At 41.3% G+C, this 24,241-nt stretch overlaps 1 protein-coding gene across 1 annotated transcript in view; it reads right to left on the minus strand.

The window, feature by feature from the left end:
• Window positions 1–24,241, minus strand: part of LOC138288499 (poly(3-hydroxybutyrate) depolymerase-like) — a 240,661-nt gene that overhangs the window by 118,929 nt on the left and 97,491 nt on the right. Inside the window, exon 7 of the mRNA XM_069230048.1 lies at window positions 16,304–16,412. Coding sequence (XP_069086149.1) covers window positions 16,304–16,412 — 109 coding nt within the window. The remainder of the gene's footprint in view (window positions 1–16,303; window positions 16,413–24,241) is intronic.

The raw sequence follows: 24,241 nt of genomic DNA on the forward strand, positions 1-24,241 counted from the left end.
GAGTAGCCATTATGGTACTGTGGAGTTTGTGACTGACAAACTTCCAGACCATATACTCTTATTGCTACCCTGCACTGACCATGGCTAAGGTTTTGCTTAGACACTGCAGGTGCATAGTGCTCATGCACCTATGCCCTCACCTGTGGTATAGTGCACCCTGCCTTAGGGCTGTAAGGCCTGCTAGAGGGGTGACTTACCTATGCCACAGGCAGTGTGAGGTTGGCATGGCACTCTGAGGAGAGTGCCATGTTGACTTAGTCATTTTCTTCCCACCAGCACACACAAGCTGTGAAGCAGTGTGCATGTGCTGAGTGTGGGGTCCCTAGGGTGGCATAAGACATGCTGCAGCCCTTAGAGACCTTCCCTGGCATCAGGGCCCTTGGTACCAGGGGTACCAGTTACAAGGGACTTACCTGAGTGCCAGGGTTGTGCCAATTGTGGAGACAAAGGTACAGTTTAGGGAAAGAACACTGGTGCTGGGGCCTGGTTAGCAGGGTCCCAGCACACTTCCAAATCATAACTTAGCATCAACAAAGGCAAAAAGTCAGGGGGTAACCATGCATAGGAGGCATTTCCTTACACGTATGCATTGATTGATTCCTGTGCTCCACCCTCCATACTCATGCAGCTCAAACGTTCAGACTACCTTGGATGTATAATCTCTGATCACGCAGCACACATCATTGACATGAATTGGAGCGCACCATCCATGCGGGTCCCCACCTGGAGGCCACCCCGGGACGTCTTAGAATGACCCAACCGTTTGTACCTCCTAACGTACATACATAATCTGCTGCTTCACTGAGAATCAAGCAACAACCACCACATGCGCTATCGAGTGGGACTCTTTTAATGTAGTAACTAGAGGACCCTGCATTCAAAACATAGTAGAGTCTGTCGAGAGCTAGCAAACGAGCTGACCCAGAAGTAGGCAACACTGGTGGACCTTGAACCGCGGGCTCCACATGATGCCAATCCCTGCACAGCCCTCGGGGAAGACAAAGACTACTATGCCACCCTTCTTAAGCGTCTCCAGTGTTATAACTTTGTGGCTTAAACAGCCCTTGTATGCTCTACAGGAGAAAAGCCTGGCAGCCTTCTGGTGTGGCTGACACGATAAGGAGTCAGGGCACATCCAATTATGGAGAAAGACCCAGGCCACAGCCCCTCATCGTACACATCAAGACATGCTCCAAGCATTTTAAACTATTACTCCGACCTCTATCAGGCACCCCCTGTAGTGAACCCAACGGCGACAATGTTGTTCCTGGCAGGCCTCTCCCTCCCCAGCATCTCAGCACTCAAATGCAATGAACTAATTTCCCACATCACTGTAGTAAAGGTGAAAAAGACCATTAATTACCTAGCCTGGAATAAAACACCGGCATGGACGGACTCCCACTAGAGTACTATGTTCGCTTTTCGGTCCATCTGGCGCCTAAACTGGTGGACATATATAAGGAAGCCCATGACGAGGGAACATTCCGACCGTCTCTTCAGGAATCTCTCATTTCTTTCCAGTGGTAGACCTGTAAAAACCCGACCTAGCTTTCCTCCTATCGGCCCATAGCTATTTAGGAGCCGATTATAAAATACTGGGCAAGCTGCTGGCAGATCGCTACATCTAAATATTGCCCAGCATCACACATCCAAACCAAAATGGGTCAGTTCCTGGCCTCAGAACGTCCAATCATTTCTGATGATTCTTCCATGTAATGGTCCGGGCGTCCTTGAAATTCCTCCATGCTGTGGAGTTTAGAACTAGACCTAGAAAAGGCATTTGACATGGCCAAGCTAGGCATTGGTACTATTCTCCTAGCATACACAAAGTTGTTGTATACCGATCAAATATCCTGGGTGTAAGTCGGCCTCCTAATCTCCACTGCTTACCTGATTGGTTGTGGCACCCATGAAGGTTGCCCTCTCTACCCCATCCTGTTCACCATCAACATGAAACCCTTAGCTATCTGCCTCAGAGCTGAGGGAGAAAAATAGGGGATTCCCACTAGATAGAAAAACCCATACAGTGTCTCTACACGCTGACAATGTGCTGTTGTACCTATACATTATCAATACTGGTGCTGCAATGATGCATGCAACCCTTCAAGAGTTAGAAGAGGCAACAGGGCTGCAAGTCAACTGGGCAAAGTCATGTGTCTTCCTCCTTCGCCGCCACAAGAACTGCTATAGGTGGCACCCAGCGGACCTGGGCATGAGAAACGGTTTGCTATCTATGACTTCAGTTATACCACTCACAGAACAACCTCTTCAAAGGCAGCCTGAAACGGGCAATCACAGCACTCAAATCCCAGACTAAGGGCCTGATGTAGAGTTTGTGGAGGGGTTACTCTTTCACAAACGTGATGGAAATCCGTTTGTAACAGAGTAACCCACTCTGCCAAACTCTGAATCAGGCCCTAAGTTCTGGAACCGACTACCTCTGGCCATCACAGGTAAAATCACCTTCTCCAAAATGGTAACCCTCCCCTGCCTGCTGTATTACTTCGTCAATATACTGGTATGCCAGCCCAGACCGTTCTTCTGATGGCTGGACTCCATGCGGAGGAAGCTAATATGGGATGACCAATTAATTTGAACAGCTCTCAGTAAATTCCAACTACCAGTGGGGCAGGGCGGGTTGGGAGCTCCCTCCTTTGAATTATATCGCTTAGCAGCCCAACTCCAGTGGGTGTCACACTGGTTGGCAGCAGCAACGTATACAAGACCTATACCAGTGAAGGCCTTTACTGTTAGATATCCTCTCCTAACTCCTGCTAGCTTCAGTCAAACTGCATTGCTTGTGGTCATTACATGTATGGGTAGCTCGCAGATGCCTAGCTTGGAGCTTCCAACTGACACTCCATGCCTGACATATGCTCCTGAGATCCCTCTTTGATGACTGCCATGATTTCAAGGGTTCTTCACCACAGAGGACTTAACCACCTGGCATGACAGGTCTATTGAAACAATAGGAACTGCATTCCAATACCATCCCCTGTTGACATTCGGCCGGCTGCGACAAGACCATGATTTCTCCCTTGGTCAATTCCTCTTCAATGGTCAACTTTTGGGAAAATGCCATCTCCTATAGCACAGGGTTAAGGAGCAAGCCCCCTCCCATTTAGTCATACACTCCCTGTACACTATGGGCTCTGGGCGACACCTAATTACATGAATAAACAAGGCCATCAAGGAATAGGGGTCTCTCTAAAACCCCTCTAGCAGGTGTGGAAGGAGAATTTTGGGACCCCACTCCACAATTCAGAATGGACATTGGCGCTCAACTTGCTTTCTCCTGTAGCGCAAGATTCAAGAGCATCCAATATATGTCACCACACAGGGCCTACCTAACGCCAACAAAATTAGATCACATATTTCCAACAGCCAATCTCACGTCTCTAATGCCATTCCCACACTATCAACTTCAAGAACATGCTCTGGGTGTGCCCCTCCCTAACACACTACTGGCGTGTTATCCATACCCTTGCCACAGTCACTGAACTCACTAACCGGAAACACGGGCAGCGACTGCCTTGGGGATCTATAAACAAGATAGGAAACAAGCCAAATGCACCCTTACACTGCATTGGAAAGCTGCCCAGCAGCCATCACCTGCACAGTGGCACAAGGCTCTGCTCCACTGAGGACAGGCCAAAAGTACCAATCTACACTACGAAGCAGCATGCCACCTTTGCAAAAGGCCCATAGTGGCAGCGTGTGACATCATGCTTATGCAGTTCTGAGAACTGACACGTGAGCACAACCCCGCTCACAACGATCTAATATGGATCCCCCCCAGTGCACTCAGCCCACCTTGCCAGCCCTGGACCTTAACCTCGGGAATGCACATGCCACTTGCCCCCTTGCACCACTGCCGCCTCAAATGGGTAAGAGATGGCTAGACCACTGGTTGCTGTCTCGCCACAGGCTTCAACTACCCACTCACCCACCAACCACTGCCACCCTTCTACCATACCACATCACCTGCACTTGTGCTGCTGCATAAATCCCCACTCAACAAACAGTTACTCTTTTGGTCATATGCATATTTCACGGCTCATCACTAGTATCACATCCCATGGGCTTTAGGTATTCGACATACAATTAACAGGCTCACTACCAGCCCCAATGAGGGAGTACCCCATTGTTGTCACGCCTAGATTCAACACACCCCGAGTTACACAGCGGTCTGGAACCCACAGATTGGTATGATGTACCAAACTGTAGCAGTTGTAATTCATATGCTACTGCAACTCTGACAAGTCATGTAAAATTAAAACCGCAATAAAATGAGTTTTAAAATAAAATGGAGGTACTCGGTCTGCATGAGCATAGTCAAGCATTCCAGTCAGCTATGGAACAAAAGTTGTGTTTATCTAGTATATTTTTTGCTTCTTAGAGGAATAAAATGTACACAAACATCAGTTTCAGCACTGCAATGTGAATTTGTGTAGAAATAGTGAAAAACAGGGCCCACCTATAGCCAATGCCACATTCTCTTCATATGCGCCAGCTGAGAAATGTAAAACACAGAGAATGTTGGCCAGTGGAAAAATGCAAAGCAAATGCTGCTGTTTCCTAAAGGTTTGCACCAAGTTTAAAACTGGTTCAGCATCCACTGGTACTCTTTAAATGAACTTCTCTGAAATATAATAGAGATATACCCCTCGGCAGTACATATGCTTGTCTACCTTCTCTTTGTCCTTCCAGCTAGAAGGAACTGTGCTAGCAAAGCTTTTTCTATTCGGATTGCGTGATAAAACTGTTTCCCTAAGAGGCAATTTTATTCCATAACATCTTCTAAAACTATCTTGTTTTTCCTTAAACATATGCCTCACATATACATTTCTAAATTGACAATACAAAACATAGTAACAGAAATCAACGGTTTAGTGCTACAAGGGCATGGGTGTTGTTCATGTGTATCTTATATCACACAACCTTTATTATTTTTTTTTTTTAAAGAGATGAAACATGAAAAAGGTGTTTTAAAAGATGCTTTTGTTATGGCAACAGTTAACATAGAAAAGCAAGCAAGATTATTGTAAAATATATTTTGCAAATCAAATGTTATCAAAAGATGCTTAGGAAAACAATATTAACAAGTGAAACTAGATGCTGTAGGTGAGGCTGTTTGTGCCTCAAACACAACACTCTCTTTTGCTACTATCATTTGAAAGCTTATAAGGTGGCCTGCCACTGCCCTAATGAAGTTAGGAGATATGGATAATTAGCACATGTACAAAAAAGAAATACCATACACTTCAAATATTTTCTCATAGCCTGTACTGACTAGAATGGGCCATAGTTTGGCTTCAAATGTCACAGCATAAACTATTTTGTTTGCCAAAGTGAAACATTAATGGAAGCCATAATGCTCAAAATGTGTTGCAAACGGAATTTCGGACATTATTGCTAATAAAGCAAAACAGCAAATCAGATGTAAACCATGTGTTAACTCCAAACCATGAGGTACTCATTATTATACTGTATACTTAGCTAGTTGACCTTTGATATTATTTTATAAAAGCAAGACTAAATTTCATGCAATGCTACAAACACAATTGGAGTCTGGGTTGCACTGATAAGAGATATTACTATAAAACAACTTAGTTATACTCATTAGAAGATGTGCATAGTATTTGTGTTATATGTCTTTTAGGGCCCCCATGCTGTTAATTTGCTTATCTACTTAAGTCATATACCTCATTTTTCATTTGCAATAGCTGATGTGCTTGTGCTTATTTTTTGTATAAGAGTGTGCATTAAAAAACTATACACGTATTATGTGGTTTGATGGCATGCTTCTATTTCATATATTCATTTAAATTGATGGTTCTTAGGAGAAAGCAGAGTAGCTTTAGGTTTTCACATGAGTGTGCAAGGGAATTCTTACTTTATTTCCCTCACCTAACATCAGTATTACAATGTTTATTTTTCTCAACATAAACTCAGAGAATGGAATATAATAAGAGGCATCTCCATAAGAGAAATTAGGACTTCAACATTATAAACAAGCAGAGCAGTGAAGCTCTGGGGCAAGCAACAAGGTCATCTGAAGCTGTTTGTCCCATGACCTATTTCCTGGCCTACAGAGATGCTGTGTAATAGGACTCTAGCCTCTTCAAAGAGTGCAGCTGGGGGGACAAGGGCAAGGGGAGGTGCCTGTAGCAAACAAAGGATACCCCAGTCCTTTTAAGGGGGTGGGTTTGGCCAACTAGGGGTGAGGAAAAGGAAGAGCGGAGATGGGAACCTGGGTGGCGGACAAGGATGGAAATGGTAAAGGTCCTGGAGGGTCCACCACCACTAGGGACTGTTCACTTGTGGAGGCCTCTGAAGAGGATAACAAGCTTATGGCCTCTGTTCCAGTCCACTCACTCTCCATGCCACTTTGTCCATCAGTGTCTGAGGTCTCACCCCCGACACACAGTGAACGGCTGCTTCCTCACCTTCATGGCCAATGCCCTATTTGTCTGTTCCTGAAGATGCTGAAAAGACAGATACAGTCATTGTTATTGGATCTCTGCAAATAAAAGTGACAATGAGGTTTTTTAACAAAACATTTCCTAATTTTTGCATTTCTCCTGCTTCAAGCCTTTCAAACTTAGGTATACTGTACTATCACCTCATGCATGTAGGGAACATCTTAGGGGCCCATTTGCTCACAGTTCTGTAATTTCCCATCATTACTCCCATTTAATTTTTGATTGTTTCTCTTAAGCATTTCAAATTTCTCCTGGAATTGTTTAACACCTCTCAATGGTACAGATTGGTTGCTTTGAATAGTGAACTCATGTCACAAAAATCGATATGTAGCAAGAAACCTTTATAGCATGTACATTCTCCATCTGCAAAAGTCTCTTTCACTAATCTCTTTTTCTTCAATATTGATTTTTCATCTGGACATAACGAAGGACACAAAAATGTTATTTTTGGGTATGTGTTACACTGCCACTAATGTGCATACATTCGTGTCTGTTTCATGAAAAAATGTTTGCCTATCAAATTCCTGTTTGAAAAAATAGACTGGCTTACATGGACATTTGTGAAGGAGTAAGGCTTCATGTGAATCTGCAAATGTTAACATACAGTGACTTGAATCTGTAAGTGAAATATATTTTTGATATGTTTTTGCTAAAAAATGATTCATTCCATTGTTCTCATATTTCTAATCGTTTTGGGTCACATACGTACTATTGTTTGTTTATTATACAAATTCAGTGCATTGTATACTATGTCACCTGTAATAGGGCCAATATAACCTCCTCACAATTGTGATGGAGCATCACACCGGACACAATCATAAATTGCGGTCTGTTTAGTACAAATGTCCCTCATAACATAGAAAAAAAATCAGGTACCTCTTTTTTCTTAGGCAGGCATGTGTCTGCTCAAAACAGTCCTTTAATAGTAATCAAAAATCTGGTATCATTTTCCACCAATTAATATACATAACACATCATCATACACCTTGTGGAAAAAGCACACCTTTCAGAACTCTACTTGTGTGTTGGACATGTAGCAACTGTTATATTGATGCCATAATTTGCTGCTGTAACAAAAAATAGCTATCTAAGAATAAGAACTCAAAAAATAACTTACTTACATAGTGCTGTTGGGCTCTAAATGGCCCATCAAGTTGGGGCTCAGCCACCGCAAGTATTAAGGACATTAGGGGGGTCAGCGTGCAGGGCACAAGCTTCCCATTTTGAGAGGACTGGCCGAGCTGGACGTCTGCTGACTTATTGGTCCAGCGTCGTAGGTCCTCCCATCCCTTGCAGCAGTGAATGCTGCGCTGTTTGTAGACCCCCATGGTATGCACCTTACACACCTACTTCGCAATAACCTTTCAGATGTTCTGCTCTTGAGGGGTATTGACTTGCATAGATATGAAAAAAAGAAAGAAGAAAATATTTTTGTGAGGTTTTATTTGTTTGTATTGATGTAACACATTTTTCACAAGCATTTCTAAACAATTAGAACAGCATATTTTTGTAATATAGATTTATTGCATGAAACTTAATAAATTGTAGTGACCTGTTGAGTATCTTTATCTCTTTTCATATCCTCATTTTACAAATCCAGACAAGTTACATCATCTAGGCCAGGGGTATGCAACGTATTCGGTAGTGAGAGCTACATCTGAACAGTGAAAATCATTCTGAGGTACTAAAGGCTGAACAACTTGTGCATTGTTAACAGACACATCCACCCCCCCCCCACACTTCATTGGATTAATGACTAAAGTCCATAGATCCAGGTACTATGGTTTGAACCACATACCATGACTAGGGGCACTATGAAAGGTCTGTCATGTGTCAGTGAAAGCGTGGTCTTTGGTGATGTATCAACATGTGTGTGTGTGTGTGTGTAGGAATGGGATCTATTTGTATGGGTGGCTGAGAGCCTGTGCTGTTTACTTGCAGCACAAGGCATACCGTTTGCCATGTGTGGCACTGTTACATGTACAACACAAACATACACTCATTATTTAGGAAATGTGAGAAATTTAAAGTGCAGATAATTATTCAGCAGACAAGTTGATAATGTGAACAATTTATCTGCACTTTACATTTCTCTCATTTGAACAAATGGCTGTATTTTGCACTGATACGTATGGCACAGTGCCTACTGGCCAGTGGGAGTAAGGGGCCTGCAGTTCGCAAATGCAACACTTTGAAATGTGAGTAAACTGAAATGAAGAGTTACCTTAATCTTCAAGGTACATTTTTATTCCGATTTTCAGATATCTAAAAGCATTCACTCCAATCAATACACTTCACACTGGAACTAAAGGTGACATTCTTGCCTGTGTTTCAATCAAAAATAAGTTAGTGAGAATTGCATTTTCATTTTAAACATGTACCTGTTCCTCTGGTGAGCCATACAGCTGGCTGAACATGGACAGAACCTCTGTGGCCAGCAAATCCAGCTCCTCAGCTGAGAAGTTAGAGACCCTGTCACCTGTTCTACCTGGCATTGTGGCTCCTAGAGTCCGGAAACAGCAGCAAAAGTGGAGGAGGTGTTGTTGGCTGCAGAGTTAGGAGGCAAGTGAACTTTTTTTTTTTTATAAATGCTGCATAACGTACACAACATATCATCAAAGGAGATGGACACATCTATTGGCTGTTGTATGTTAGCCTATGGCTGTGTCCATTGCAGGCTTTACACCCCCTACTCAGTCAACTTCTGCCAACGGATGTATGTTTGCAAATGTCCTGATGCCAAGGTCAGGTAGACGTCATTTTAGATTGCAAAACAATGTATTTTTGAATGTTAAGTGCATCACCATAATTCAAAATTGTGAATAGTTTTTTACATATACAAAGTGTGAATGCTATTTATTTTTGTTAAATTAAAACAGTATTATGTAGTGAGGTACTGTGGTTAAATGCAATAGTTGAGTGGTTATGTTTATACTTCTGTTGAAAGAAGTTTTGAGGGAACAAGTAATGTGTAAATAATACATTTAAGATGTATTATTTACACTTTTTATTTTTTTTTACAAAATATTAGACAGGTAATAAATTGTTATTTTAATTTACATCACTAAAAACGTTTTACAGATGTTACAAAAACATAGAATTTCACAAAAACATGAGATTTGTGTTGAATATCAAAGGAATGTTTGCACATTTAAAAAAAAGTATTTTTCCTTTTTTTAAATGCAGAGATATGAACCCATGGAGAGGTAGAAATTTACAGTATCAAGTTTTTAGACAATTTCCAGACCATGCCACCAGAGAAGAATTGAATATTGTCAAAAAATTCATATTGAATAGGAAAACTATTCTTGATTTATGTCATCAGCTGGCACCGGATCTTCTGCCTTACAACAGGAATCCCACATCAATAACATCAACAGTCAAAATCATGACAGTACTACATTTTGTGGCCATGGGATCATTCCAGTACACTGTGGCAGTATCTGGTGGTATGTCACAACCAACTTTCAGTGGTGTGCTAAAAGACGTTCTTTCTTCAATGATTATTAATGATGGAAGGAAATGTTTTTAAAAAGTAGTACACAAAATACACCAATCTTTGTTGATTCTGAACTTATTTTACATACATAAATAAACTTAAACAAGATGATACCAGAAAATCAAAGGCAAAAAACAAATAAAACAGTCAATCATGGTGAAAACAAAATATTATTACAGAGCCAAAAGTTTACAAAAATCGAAAACACAAAATACACCTAGCATCAAAAAGGTAAATGTGTCCAGAAAATAGTCCACAGAGTGAATGGTAGTCACACACTGAAGGAAATTAGGTACTGTGTCTCTAACTGGTGATGGTGGAGTTCTTGTCATCCTCTCCTTGTGGTCCAGATGATCGCCCCCTCCTGAGTGGGGAGATCCAGAGTTGTAGGAACTGAGGTGTTGCAGGTGTTTCTTCTTGTGACAGGGTCTTCCTTCTTGTGGGTGAGGCAGGTGTAGTTGTCCCAGATGTTGTACGGCCACAGAAAGGGGTGGATATTGCTAGGAAAGCCCTGCACATATGGTGATAAATGACAAACAGCACCCTGGTCAGGGAGCTCAAATAAGACTTTAGATTCTGCATCTCTACATTGTGATCCCCCTGCATCTGCTTCATGTCACAGAGCTCTGCGAGGGCCTGGCCCATCATGTCTTGGGACTGATGTAGGGATCCCAAGACTTGGTCAATTGTGACCTGGGTGACAGTAAATCCAGTGGCCCAAAGATTCCCTGCCACAAACTCTACTCCACTACACTGTGTTCTTGAGCTAGTGTGCCCCATCTGACTGGGTCCTGGCTGAACTGGAGGTGGTGGTGGTGTTGCCTCAACAGCAGGCAGGACTGGGGAGCACAAGATTGGGCTGATGTTATTTTGGACACTGGACATAGAGGTATCCATACGCTGATGTGTGGTAACAGCTGGGATAAGAGGTGTAGGTGGGGGCAGAGTGAGACTCACAGGAGTTGTCTTCCCAGACAGACCAGACAGAACAGGCAGTTGTAGGAGTGGAGTCCTCACTGAAAGCTTGATCCTGGTCTGGATTGGAGGTATCCTCAGTGGAAAATGGTTGTCCACGTACTCTGGGTGTTGGATCTAACATGGATTACATGAAAACCAAAATGTTAAAGTCTGGATTATACATCATATGAGGTTTGAGCTACATGCGAAGCAACTCAAGAGTTAAAAGATAATTAATAATATGATTAAAACTTTTAGTGTTTTTTTGGTAATTACACAAACAGTTAAAATTACACACATGCAAACTTAAAAAAAACAGGTGAAGAGATGTCTCGAAAAGAAAAAGATTACTTAGGAAGTGTATATAAAATATACCACACATTCAACCCAACACAGTAGAGAGGAGATATGAGAAGTAAACTATTCCAAGAACAGCAGGCTAAAATTCAGGCTATTATACAAGTTGTAGGATTTATAGCATTAGTCATTAAATACACATTGCAAAGTACAATTATCATTACAACTTATATTCAGCATACAACATACAGCATAACATAGAAGAAATTCTTTATGTCAACATATTATTATTTGTGAAACCCATTACATCAATTCAACGAAATAAAAAGAACGTCACAATATACTAAACAAAATAGTGACAATAAGCACTAATAATAGCATAAGTTGGAGATTGACAAATGCATAACACTTTAACATATGTGCATTTATGGAATAATAGAGAGAATGACCAACATCACATTTCAAAATTACTTTCCAGATGCCAAAACAAGGCATCATCATAGTTGTAGTCATTTCAATTTAACATTAACAACACTTGTAAAATTGTAAGTTGAACATTGTAAGTACAATATATGCAGTGAAGATGCACACAAATTTCCTAAATAATTACATATGTGAAATATGTGAATAGGTGGGAAAACACTAATAAGCACCATACTTGCATACTTTAATAGATGGAGTTTTGGACCTGTTATCTTAACTACAACAAAATACATTTAAGAAAACAGACAAACAAGCAAATGCTAAACATGATCAGTGAAGAACAACAAACATATTGACCACACATATTGCCCAGTAGTAAAACAAGAGATAGTACAATCATGCTACTAATTGGATGATAACACTAGTTGTAAAAAATTTACAATTGGGTTTATATATTTTACAAAGGTGCAAAACACTTTATCAATAGCTAACGTAAAAGCAAAAATGACATTTATGTTTAGTGAGACATTCAAAAGTGTAACGTAGCAGTCTCCACTCCACCAGGGATTCCTGCCAAGCATTCAAGGTGTAGGATCTGCAACCCCTTCTTCTCCCAGGTACAAAAAAGGAAGGGGGGCTGGGAGAACCATCACCAGTCCTCTCGCCCTCCAGGTGATGCTTGGAGGTCAGGGAATGCAACCTCCCCTGCAGGTCATTCCACCACTTCCTAATTTCCTTCTGTGTGTGTAACTTGTTTGCTACAGCAATCACCATGTCAGCTATTCTGGACCACATTTGCCTTTTCTGAGCTATGGCTTTATTTTGTACTTGGGCTCCAAACAATTGTGGCTCTACTCTAATGATTTCATCCACCATGACTCACAATTCCCCCTCTGTACAATGGGTATTTCTTTATGAGTAAATACATTTGAATGAAATAGAGAACTAATGAATAGAGATGTTAGGAAAACAAATAAAACTGAAATATAAACTGAGAGCACAAAAAAACAAATAACCTGACTTCTGTGTGGCAAATTCAGCAGCAAAGTGGTGTTCTGCAGTGGAATGGCAAAAGAACATGGTCTGAAATGGAGTGTGTTTTATAATGTGGTATGTAGATGTAATCAATTAGCCAAAAGACATAAGTTGTGTGCTGCTAGCATCCATCTAATAGCAACAGACACAGTACAATGTTGACTGGGTTCAGCGACGCACTCCTGCTGTCAGTAAGCCACCACTGAAACAAAGTCAGCACAATAGTGAAATCTAAATATGCTTAGTGCAATTCCGCCACCCTAATGGTGATGAAGTAATGTTACCCAGCATAGGAATCTGCCACACTGGCAGCGGGAAATCACTTACACAATGGACTACCCTCTGTTGACATGGACAGAGGTTCAGCCACCAAACATCTAAATACGCGTTTGGAATTACATCAGCTTGACGAAGTACTTGAAACTGCTGCCACAGTGGGACAACGGAACTCCCATGAAGATCTAAATCAGGTCCAAAGTCTTTAAAATAACAATCATGATTTCTTGTGTCCACACACTTGTGGTGAAAAACTGCAATAACACATCTAAATATGTCTTGTAGTCTCTGGCATTGTTATGTGCCTAATACACATTATTTCCAGGTACATTTTCTAAAAATATATCAGATGAAAGTTTGATTGAACATGCTGTAATCCGTCTTTTGTGGCATTCATATTACATATACCTGTCTGCAGTTGATGTACTAAGACACTAGCTTATTTTTTCACCAATTTATCAGAATCCTATTTATGAAGCAAACGTTGTTACTAAAATAAAGGTGGGATCATATTCAAAGTCCAAGAGTCAAGTATCTAATCTTTTTTACCCATGGTATCGTGCAAAGTTGTACAGGTCTGTTCCATATGATTCCACCACCCAGGCATCTCGAGTTAAGGGCAGACATACAAATTGGAGTTTCCTGTATAGGCTAGGCAAAGCCTGGTGCCAGAGTCATGGCCTCCAGCTAACTATTCCCTTTGCCTCCTTCACAGACCTCATCACACAATTCAAGCTGAATTTACTTGTCATAGTAACCTAGCTCACAGCCACATCTGCATACAGCTTAGATGTCCTCATTTCTTAAGACTACAGCATCGAACACACTGATCAAATAATTCAAGATAGGAAGTCATCCACAAGTCCACTTAGCCCTGGCTGCTCAGTGAAACAACTACAATCAAATCATTCAAGTGCTCACCTGCAATTTCCCCATCTCATCATACCAGACACCCACGTTGGATATGATCTGCTGACCTCTGCACCAACAAGGACTTCAATAATGAAAGCACAGACCTCATTACCTCTCCTTCTATTCAGCAGACCTATCCACATTTCTTAGAGACCTCAACCTCCCTGGTGACACAAACACTAAAAATTAAAATAGACCCTTTACACTGTTCAACACACTGTATATCAAGCAACACATAACCAAAGACACACATTCTAAAGGAAACACCCTTAACCTCATCATGTGGGTCTCAACCTATTTACAAATCTTCAGACCCATGGTGCTGCCAGCTACACTCACAGAACATGTGTTTCATGCACAAGCAAGAGAAGGAGTGGAGATGGACTAACCCCTCCAATTACCTCACCCTCCCAAAGCACACTATTGTTTTCAAATCCCTCATTGCCACAGCAAAAGACACCTGCTGCAATGCAGTCATGAAGCCACCAATAGATGAAAAACAACACTTTTCAAGACAGGAAAACACTGTTGCTTTGCTCTCTCAGCTCCACTAACAACACATTTGGTTTTACGGACAATTACATCAATCACTTTGTCACCAAAAAGATAATCAAAGTCCCTTAACAATGTAAATTGCTCCCTCAGCCAAAGAAACTTCCCAGATAACATCAAAAGAGGACAGATCGCCCCCTTGCTGAAAACACCAATTCTTGATTCAGACCATTTGGCAACTATTGCCCCATCTACCTCTCAATGGCAAAACCATTGAGAAAACAGTCTTTATTAAACTATATAGTCCAATCACAAGAAAATCTTTTGTTGAGGCTCCCAATCTGGCTTCACACTCTACTGCAGCACCACGGAGACTGCAATTCCCTACTTATTAACTGCAAAAATGATCCCTGCTTTCAGATACTACTCCACATATCCAAAGTTTTTGACAGTTGACCACCAAGCCACACCCTAGAAATTAGCTTCCATCCACACCCTAGAAACAAGTATGGCCTTTTCTGACAAGGTCCGACAACAATTCATCTCTTACCTTACCAATGCCACCAACTTGTCTGATGGGACTCTTAAGATGCTTGAAACTCCTCACCTCTTGTCAGGCATCTCATAACTCAATTTTCTCCCTTTTCACCTTCAGTCTCTATATAGAACACAACACACCTAAAGCAGCATGAAGATGCACCGCTTCATTATTGACAAATAACTGTTCCTGAGGGTCTCCTCACTGTGACATTCATTGCCTGAAAACTTGCCTCTGTCTAATCGAGAACTCATTGCTATGCAACTGTATACAGTTAACTCCAAGACAGAATTCCTCCTTATTACCAATAGTAGTAATCAATGTCAAATTACAGCATGGCTATCTGCTATGACATGAATTCCAAATCCAGCCAATATTATCACATCTGACATGGTGACTTCGCCGTTCCAGCAGACAACCATCGCAAACCCACTTGCGTTCACCCTAGACACAGACCACTTATTCATAGGACACAATTTAGATGCAAGACTTCCTCCACAAAACATAGAAACTCTCATCCTGCCCAAATCATCTTCTATGTCACCTGCATCATGTACACGTTAACAAAAAAATGGAACCCATTCAGACCTAGCCCAGAGAATTACCACCTCAGGAGGACAGTGCAACACAAGAAGCCAGGCATCAACACAATGGAAAAAATAAATGCAAAAAAAAGAAAAAGATGAGAGATCCTCTCCATCAACCTACCCTGGATCTGGAGCAATATCCCCATCTGTTAGCAGAATTGCCTCTGTTCTTCTACAATTCAGAACAAAACTAAAACTACTTCTCCACAGAAAACACTACATTCACCACAGTAGGAACCTACCACCTATGTCTCACTGTAAATGTATATGAAACACAAATCAGGCTTCAGCCTAATTTTCACCAATTAATCTCTTGCATATCTGTGCATATACAATTAACATCAAACATGCATACAACATAAGTTGGTAAGGTGACCCAATAGCTTCAGTTACTGTTGTTGAAATCTCTGAGTGACAGCAAAGCTGACACAGTTTGTATTATCTATCCTAGGATGACAAACAATGCAACACTGAGCTGGGTAATAACGAAGAGATATAATTAAAATTGATAAGAGATGTAATTAAAAATGACAAGCGGTATGTGAGCTATTTAAATGGTTAATTAATATTAAAGGAAAGGATATTGAGGAATTATCCACAGGTACTCTACATATAAAATAGAACTCCTTTAGACAATCACAACCAACACAAAACATGCATATATCAATAATTAATTTCAAATTACAGTCTGTAATCTCATTGTTTATATTTGATACTTTAATATAAATAAAGATACTTATAACACTTGCAACAATTCTAATAAGAGTAAAAATGTAATGCACAGTTTTTCTCAAATGCTTACTCGCTCCATTTTGGCATGATTGAGGAACGTAAACATAGCCAGCAGTGTCCATTCCATAAGTGGCAGCAGGAGCCAGTTTAAAGTACTCTGTTTGGTCAAACAAAATCAGCTGGAAGAACAAACAACCAAGACCGAACAAGTTACAAATATGACATGTTAAGATCTCTTCTTAAAAGATGCAATCCAGAGCACAAGTAGATATAGCAGTAGATTTTTCGAGCAACTCAACTATGCTGCTGTCGACCTGCCCACATCATATCAAAACGTTCCATAGAATCAATTCTTAAAAGTGAAATGTGACATATCCCCTCATCATAACTAATATATATATAAATATAATTGTTTTAATATTTTCTGGCTACAAGTGCTATATATATATATATATTCCTTATATCCTCCAACTTACATGTAACCTATTTACATCTATATATAAAATGAATTACAATGGTTCTATAATATTAAATATAACACACATCCTAATTTGGACGCATGTTTGAACTGAACTTATTTCATCGTTTTTCCACAGGAGCATGGATCATTTCCTCATCACAAAATCTTTGAACTTCACAGGTAAAAACTAGGGCCTGATTTAGAGTTTGGCGGGTGGATTACTCGGTCACAAATGTGACGGACATCCCATCCACTGTATTATGATCTCCATAAGGTAAATTGGAATCATAATAAGGCGGACGTGATGTCCGTCATGTTTGTGACTGAGTAACCCCATCCGCCAAAGTCTAAATAATGCATCTAGTTCTTTCCACGCTACACTTGTTTCTTTCTGTATTCATGTGATCCATTGCTGCTCCAAATTCTGTATCATTCTTCTTGTTTTCATACACTACAATTCTACTTTTCCTCCAAACAGTTAAATCCTTTACCTTGACATAGGTTCTACCCACTTAATCACCTTAATAGGTTTTGACAATATAGTTTCCTCTTTCCTCTGACCCACCTCCACTCCAATATGCTTTTTTGTTTTTTTAACAAACCATAGCTAATACCTTTCCTGTCTCTTCTTGACTTTCAATTCGATTTTGTCACTATCATACTTGCTTCGCAGATCTACCTGTTCAATACATGGTTTACTATTAACAATCACCAACTGAATACTCTCCTTGACTACTCTGTTTACCCTTTCTACTAAACCATTAGCTTCAGGGTTGTACAGAGTCATCTTCTTGTGCACAATATTGTAGTCCTTTAGATATTTTTCCATTTCACTTGAGCACAATTGTGCACTCTTGTCCAAAACCACATCCTCAGGATAACTTTCACTTATGAAGATTTTGTCCACAAATCGTAATACCTTTTTAGACCTTCTATCTTTCTCATCCATTAAGTCAATCTCAAACCACTACAAGGAAACCTCTCAAAACCTTCAAAACATCTGAGCCAACCACTCTGAACACACTTTACCATTTGTGGTCCTGTGTGAAGCAAGCCCAGATCCTGGCGTAGTTAATAAATGTATCAGTGGCTTGTGATCAGACTGACCCTTAAATGGAATTTCCCAGATAGAGGCTCTAAAATGTTTCATAGTCCATAAAAGGGTTTCTCTTTCTATCACTGGGTACTGCTTTTCTTTATCATTTAATGTGCATGATGCATAAGCAATGATGACCTCATTGTTTTAAACCTGGCTCAACACTGCTCCTAGACCATGAGGAATTGCATTGGTTATCAATACTGTCTTGTTCTTAATGTAAAAAGAATGCCTAGAAGAGGGCCCCTTCAATCTCAGATTTCATTTTCTCAAATTCATCTTGACACTTATGTTTCCAAAGAAACTTGGCAGACTTCTTTAATAAAATGTGCATATACTTGGTCTTGTTAGTAAACATTCTCATATGTTGTGAATAGAGGTTAACTAGCCCCAAAAAGGACCATAAATCCTCTTTGCTACTTGGGACAGCAGCATTTTGGATACTATCAATTAATTTATCTTGCAGACTAATCCCTTTTCCATTGATAAAATTTCCTGAGTAAGTAACACTGTCTACCTTCAATTTGCATTTCTCAGCCCTAACAGTTAGACCACTTTGTTGAAGAATGTCCAATACTTTCTCCAGAGGCTGTAGATCTCGGGCAGGGAAAAAGTGGAAATAACATCAATAAGCCTAGACCAAGTGGTGAAAGTCATCAGAGCAATGTGCTCAATTGGAGCCCTAGGCCCAAGCAGCATTCAAGCTGCGATACTTAAATGGGCCCCAAAAAATGGGCCTAAATAATGCCCCCCCTATTCCAAGAGTATCTGCTGGGGGTATCTATTCCAGAATCATGAAGAGGCTCCTTATTGGTTCCCCTACATAAGAAAGGGTCCATACCTTGCCTGGGAAATCATCACCTGATTTGGATACGGAAGGGAAGTTCTATGCAATTATTCTTAATAAGGAACTCCAAACCTGGACAGCTGGAAAAAAGCAGATCCCATAAGTCAAACAGGCTTCCAAAAGGGCTGACACATCAAAGATAACTTAAATCCCCCAATCCATGGCATCCAGGATTATGTTCCTTTATGTTGGGTTTATGGACTTTCAAACAGCATTTGATAGTGTCGCTAGACTAAATCTCTGGGAAAAGCTGAATGCCTGGGGCATCCCACCGCATTTATTGAGAGCCATAATATCACTGGATACCAACACTTGGCTGAAGATAAAAGTCAGTGTATGGTGGACCTCTACTGTAAAAATCATAACAAATAAAAGCCTGAAGCAAGGCTGCATATGGCACCACTACTATTCAATCTTTACTTAGTAGACTTAATGGAGCATCTCAAATAGGAGAGGACATTTCGACCAAAGCTGGCTGGTACCAATGTCCAGTAGCTCCAATATGCAGACAACAGTTCTTTTTTGATCAGACACCGGTAGGCCTATTGAGACTCGTTAAAGCACTTGCCATTTATTGTAAAGTCAACAATTTGAAGATTAATGTAGCAAAAACAAAGGTCATGATCTTTTGGTGTAAACTGAAAAAAGGAGAGCTTGGTTCATTGAGGAGTGTGGGGTTGAAATTGTTGACGCGTACAAACACCTGGGAGTATGGCCGGACTATATTGGCTACATCGCACCACACATCACCGCCCCGCAGGCAGCAGCAAATTCCCTGACATGAGCTTTCTGCAAGCTACAGAAATCAATGGTGAACCCTGACCTAAGGCTGATCTTAAAGGTGATGGGCTGCAAAATATTACCTACCATTGCCTGTGGAGGAACGATATACAGAGATAAGCTGGCAAACTGGCTAAACAGGGCGCAATCCACTTGCTATAAAAGAGTCCTCTCCCTACTAGACAGCACTTCACATGCCCAAATGCAGTTACAGTTCTGCCTGTTTTCTCAGCATCTTATTTTGAAGGCAAATTTATTGGCCTACTGTTTTAAGGTCAAGCAGCGAAGAGTTAACACACTAAAGCATGTAATTTAGGAATTAGTAAGCAACCCCAGGACAAATACCATAGTTACCTAAACATTGCACTGGATGTTTTGATGGCCCGAGAGATCTGGTCAAGTGTTCTCTCTGCCACCCTAGTTTCAAAACTGTTGGTCAAGCAAACAAAACTAATATAGAGGGAACAAAAGGTTCAAGCCTTGAAAAAACGGGCCCATGGTGCCTGGGCAGCAACACTGTATGATCCAGGGACCCTTCTGACCTACCTCTCACTGCCCTTTGGCAAGAAGATGAAAAATCAAGTGATGAGATTAAGATTTAAGCTAATACCCCTGAAAACTTATTGGTATGGCCAGAGGAACTTTGAGGATTCAAATAGCAAATTACACTTCTGCTCAAAAGGAGAGGAATCCCTATCCCATATCCTCTGCATCTGTAAAACGCTGGTCCCATTACGACTGTTCTGGTTGCGCCCAATATGACGCACCCTAAATATCAGGACCTGGCAAGGTGTCATGCTAGCATGCCTGGCAGGCTAATCATCACAGCTAAAGGCTCCCTTTTTTAAATTCGTCAAATCTTTTCTAGCAACTCCTGCAATTGTGGTGGACACTGAAGGAACCAGGTCTATACAAATATGCTCCAAATGAGTTCCGCAGGGGTATGTGACACCCATTTTACATTAACTGGACCCAAAAACTTAAATAAAGCAGACAATGGGAAAATTATTTGACTTGCTCAACTGCATGTGGTGATCGGAGCACTTGCATGTTCCTCAGGAGGCTATATAACAACTTGACATGTATGGTCTTTTCTAACCAATTATCTCAGTCGAAGCTAGCACCCTAGGTATTGGGTATAGTAGTGAACTGTAATAATGTAATAATGGTCCATATAGTCTTTATGAGGTCATATAATAATTGTATACACATAGGACCTTTTTGGTTAACCATGCTGCTAGAAATCTTCCATGTTACCTAGGCCCTAGATTTGGCCCTTTTATTGGAGTTAAATAGCACACTTTATGGTCTTTATGAGATGAGACTATACATTTTCAAAGTAGGCCTCCTAATTTAACATGCTGCTAAAAACATCACACTTTATCCTTATTTGCACTTGACCTAGGCATTAGAATTGGATTTTATACCAGAGGCAAAGGCAGCATTTCAGGTTTTGTACGCAGAGAGTTTTTAAAGTGCTGTTTTCACCTCTCCTCATCTTAAAATGTTGCCCTTTTAATCTGTTATTGATGTATGCTTTCTAGATGCTGCATGTTAGCAGTTAAATTGATATAGTACTTGTTGAAGAACATAGGAATCTACTATAATGATTGTATTTAATTGTTCACTAAAGAATCTATATTCCTCCAGATGCTCACCATGTTCAAACTCTGATTTATGGTAGACCAATACATCATCTTAGAAATAACCCACCCCAAGAATTTTGCAAAGCAATTTTTTCATTACAACTAGAAATCCGCACTAGCAGATGCTATGCCAAAGGGCATATGTTTGAACTAAAATGCCCTAAATGGCGTGATGAAGGATATTAAGGGACATTGTGATGAATGCAATTCAATCCTGGGATACGCAGATGATAAATCAATGGGGGAAAACCAGTCCGCCTGACCGACTGCAGGCAGCATTTCACTGATATTCAGGATGAGGATGTAGTCAATCTAGATAGCATTGTTAAGATCACATAGATTAATACTCATCCTCACTGAAAAAAATCAGGTTTGCAGACCACCACAATAGGCGCCAACCAATTTAACAATTCGATTTATGCTATGATGTTATTTACTCAGTTTTTGTATTTCACATTTGACTTGTTCTCTGATGACAAAGGGAAGCTTTCTCACCTTATTTACTTTAGGTTAGGCATTCCCTTTTAAAACAAACTTAGGGTTCAAACCCAACAACTTCCCTAAATTCTCATTGAACACCTTGGGATATATCTTGACCCAGCACTTGGCCTCACTGCAACTTACTACTAACATAATTTGCTCTCTTGCTCCTGGGTGCAACTGCATCCTCAGGGCAGGCTTACGTGTCTGTGGAAGGGCCGCTAAGCAGTATGTTGAGAAACCCAACATGGCCGCCTTCATTTCCCGACATGATGAGGAGGGTGTAGTTCTAATCATAAGGTTGCGCTCTTCTGCACAAACTCCTGCGGGCATGCCACAATGGCAGCTATATTATGATTAACATTAATAATATTTGCTAAGTGCAGCTTTAACCTCACAGGTATCCTGGTGCTATATCAACCTTGCCAGGTCAGCAACAAAAAACACTTTCCTCCCTGTATTATTATTAATAACATTTGTAAAGCCCACCTTTCAATGAGAGGGGGAAGCTATATGAGAGGGGACATGTCGATTCAGGGGAGAACGTCAAGACCGAAGGAGAAGCCGACCCGAGTGATGACACTGAGACTAAAGGAGACACCGAGATGTGTGTGAAAGAGTCTAGTGGAGGACCAGGACCACACTGTGGAGTTGTAGGGGCTAGGTAAGAGCCCAAAGATCACTACTATATTCACGGCAAGCATTGGAAATGGATGACTATGTCCCACATGTTAAAGAGGCACAAATTCACTGGAAAATGGTGGTGTGGAATAGTCTGATATTTCAGATAGGTAAAAGAACTCTTTTTGTTTTCCCAGGGTTCACTTCCACTGAAGGGGGAGTAGAAGAAGAGAGATCAATGGCCTTAAAAAGACAAAGAGCCTGAGAAGGAAAAAAGGAGTGCTGTAACTCCAGACTGCAGGAGACACAGCACTTATACTCAGTGACTATTACTCGCACCCCCCGCCACGCACAGTTTTTTCATCAAAAGTTTTATTGCAAATATTACATTGATATTAGCAATTATGCTATCAAAGATGTCATGAGTGCTGTAATTTGTGGGTTAATTGGCAGTGCATGGGGAGGGAGCGAGTTATAGTTACCTTAGGGCACAAGTTATAGTTACTTAAGTGAATTTCTATGTTTTTTTTTTCCTTTTGCTGTGCACGGCAGTGGTTGACCACACCCGCTATAAGAACCCAACCTTGCACTGTGCACGGACTTCATCCATGCACAGCAAAGGTTACCCGCAAGACATGGCCTGCAGCCAACCCCCCTAACCACCCAACCCCATGCTGTGTATGGCCCTTTGGGAAAGTGCAGCAGGAGTTGGCAGTGGCCTCTCTGGGCATGAGAATAGGTGTGAGAGGACGTATCTGGGGCTGAGAGTGGCCTTGAGAGTGTCTGTCTGTGTGTGAGAGTGCATACATCAGTGTTTTAGTGGGTGCATCAGTGTGTGTGAGGGTCTGTGAGTGGGTGCATGAGGGTGTCAGTAGGTCTGTGAGTGGGTGTGTGAGTGTGGGTGGGTCTGTGGGTGGGTGTGTAACCATTTTAGTGGGTTTGTGAGTGGGTACGTGACGGTCTGACAGGGGCTGTGAGTGGGTGCACAAGGGTCTGAGTGAGTCTGTGAGTGACTGCGTGAGTGTCTGAGTGTGTCTTTGAGTGGGTGTGTAAATGTCTGAGTGGGTGTGTGAGTGGGAGAAAGATTGAAAGAGAAAGAGAGTGAGAGGAAGAGAGATAGAGAGTTTAGGCTTTAATATAGGGCTTTTGAGACCCTACCGGGTGAGTAGCGCACTTAACGAATTATTGATTGATATATGTTATACTTAGAATACTAATTCAAAAGAAAAATGTATTTGTCATTTAAAAAGAGTAAGATCACCTTTTGGTATGAGCCTTAAACATTTCTAGTTAAAAAAAAAAAAAAAGAGAGGGAAACAAGTCTGGCTGGACTCAAACCCTCAAGGCTCGCTATTCTTTTTTTTTACTTGCTTTTTTTAGCCCTTAATGAGCTATCTGGGATCGTGGTGGAGCCCTCAATGGCTCCTCCACAGTCCCTACATGGATTTGTTTTAACTATTTTTTTAATTTTGAAACAAGTCCCCTGGGGCCCTTTGCTTAAGCAACCAAAGAGCTGCTTTAAGTAGCAGCTCCATGGTTGCTGAAGCAAACCTTTCAACTTTGTTCCCTGCACGCATTCCTGTGTGCAGGGGACAGAGATGAAGGCTCTAGTTTTTGACAGCTGGACCTATTTAACAGATCCCGTTGTCAAAAATCGAAGTGTTTGCTGTGACTTGGCTGCAGCTTCAAAGCTGCAGCCAAGCCATAGCAAACAGCTACGTCCCGGGATGGGCATTCCAGGACAAAGCAGAAGCCAACCTGGGGGGGGGGGGGGTGGCGGTCTCCTGGGTCATCAGTGGCTCCTTGAGCGGGCCTGCCCTCCAAAGTAGGCACAGTCCCGGGGAGGGGATGGTTCCCGGGCTGTGATGGAGCCATCAGGCCTCCCCCACATACTAAAAGCATTTTCACCCTTGGGGTGGTGGTCCCCAGGGCTGTGGTGGGCAAAGAGGCCACTCACTATTAAAAAGAAAAGAGTGCCCCCAGAACCTGGCCTACCCGGGGCCTTATTTAAAAACAAGCGTAGGAGCCCATGCTTGTTTTCTTTTTTTAATTTTTACAGTAGACCCCATCACAAATTT

The sequence above is a fragment of the Pleurodeles waltl genome, chromosome 4_1, assembly GCF_031143425.1.
Source record: "Pleurodeles waltl isolate 20211129_DDA chromosome 4_1, aPleWal1.hap1.20221129, whole genome shotgun sequence".
Lineage (NCBI taxonomy): Eukaryota > Metazoa > Chordata > Amphibia > Caudata > Salamandridae > Pleurodeles > Pleurodeles waltl.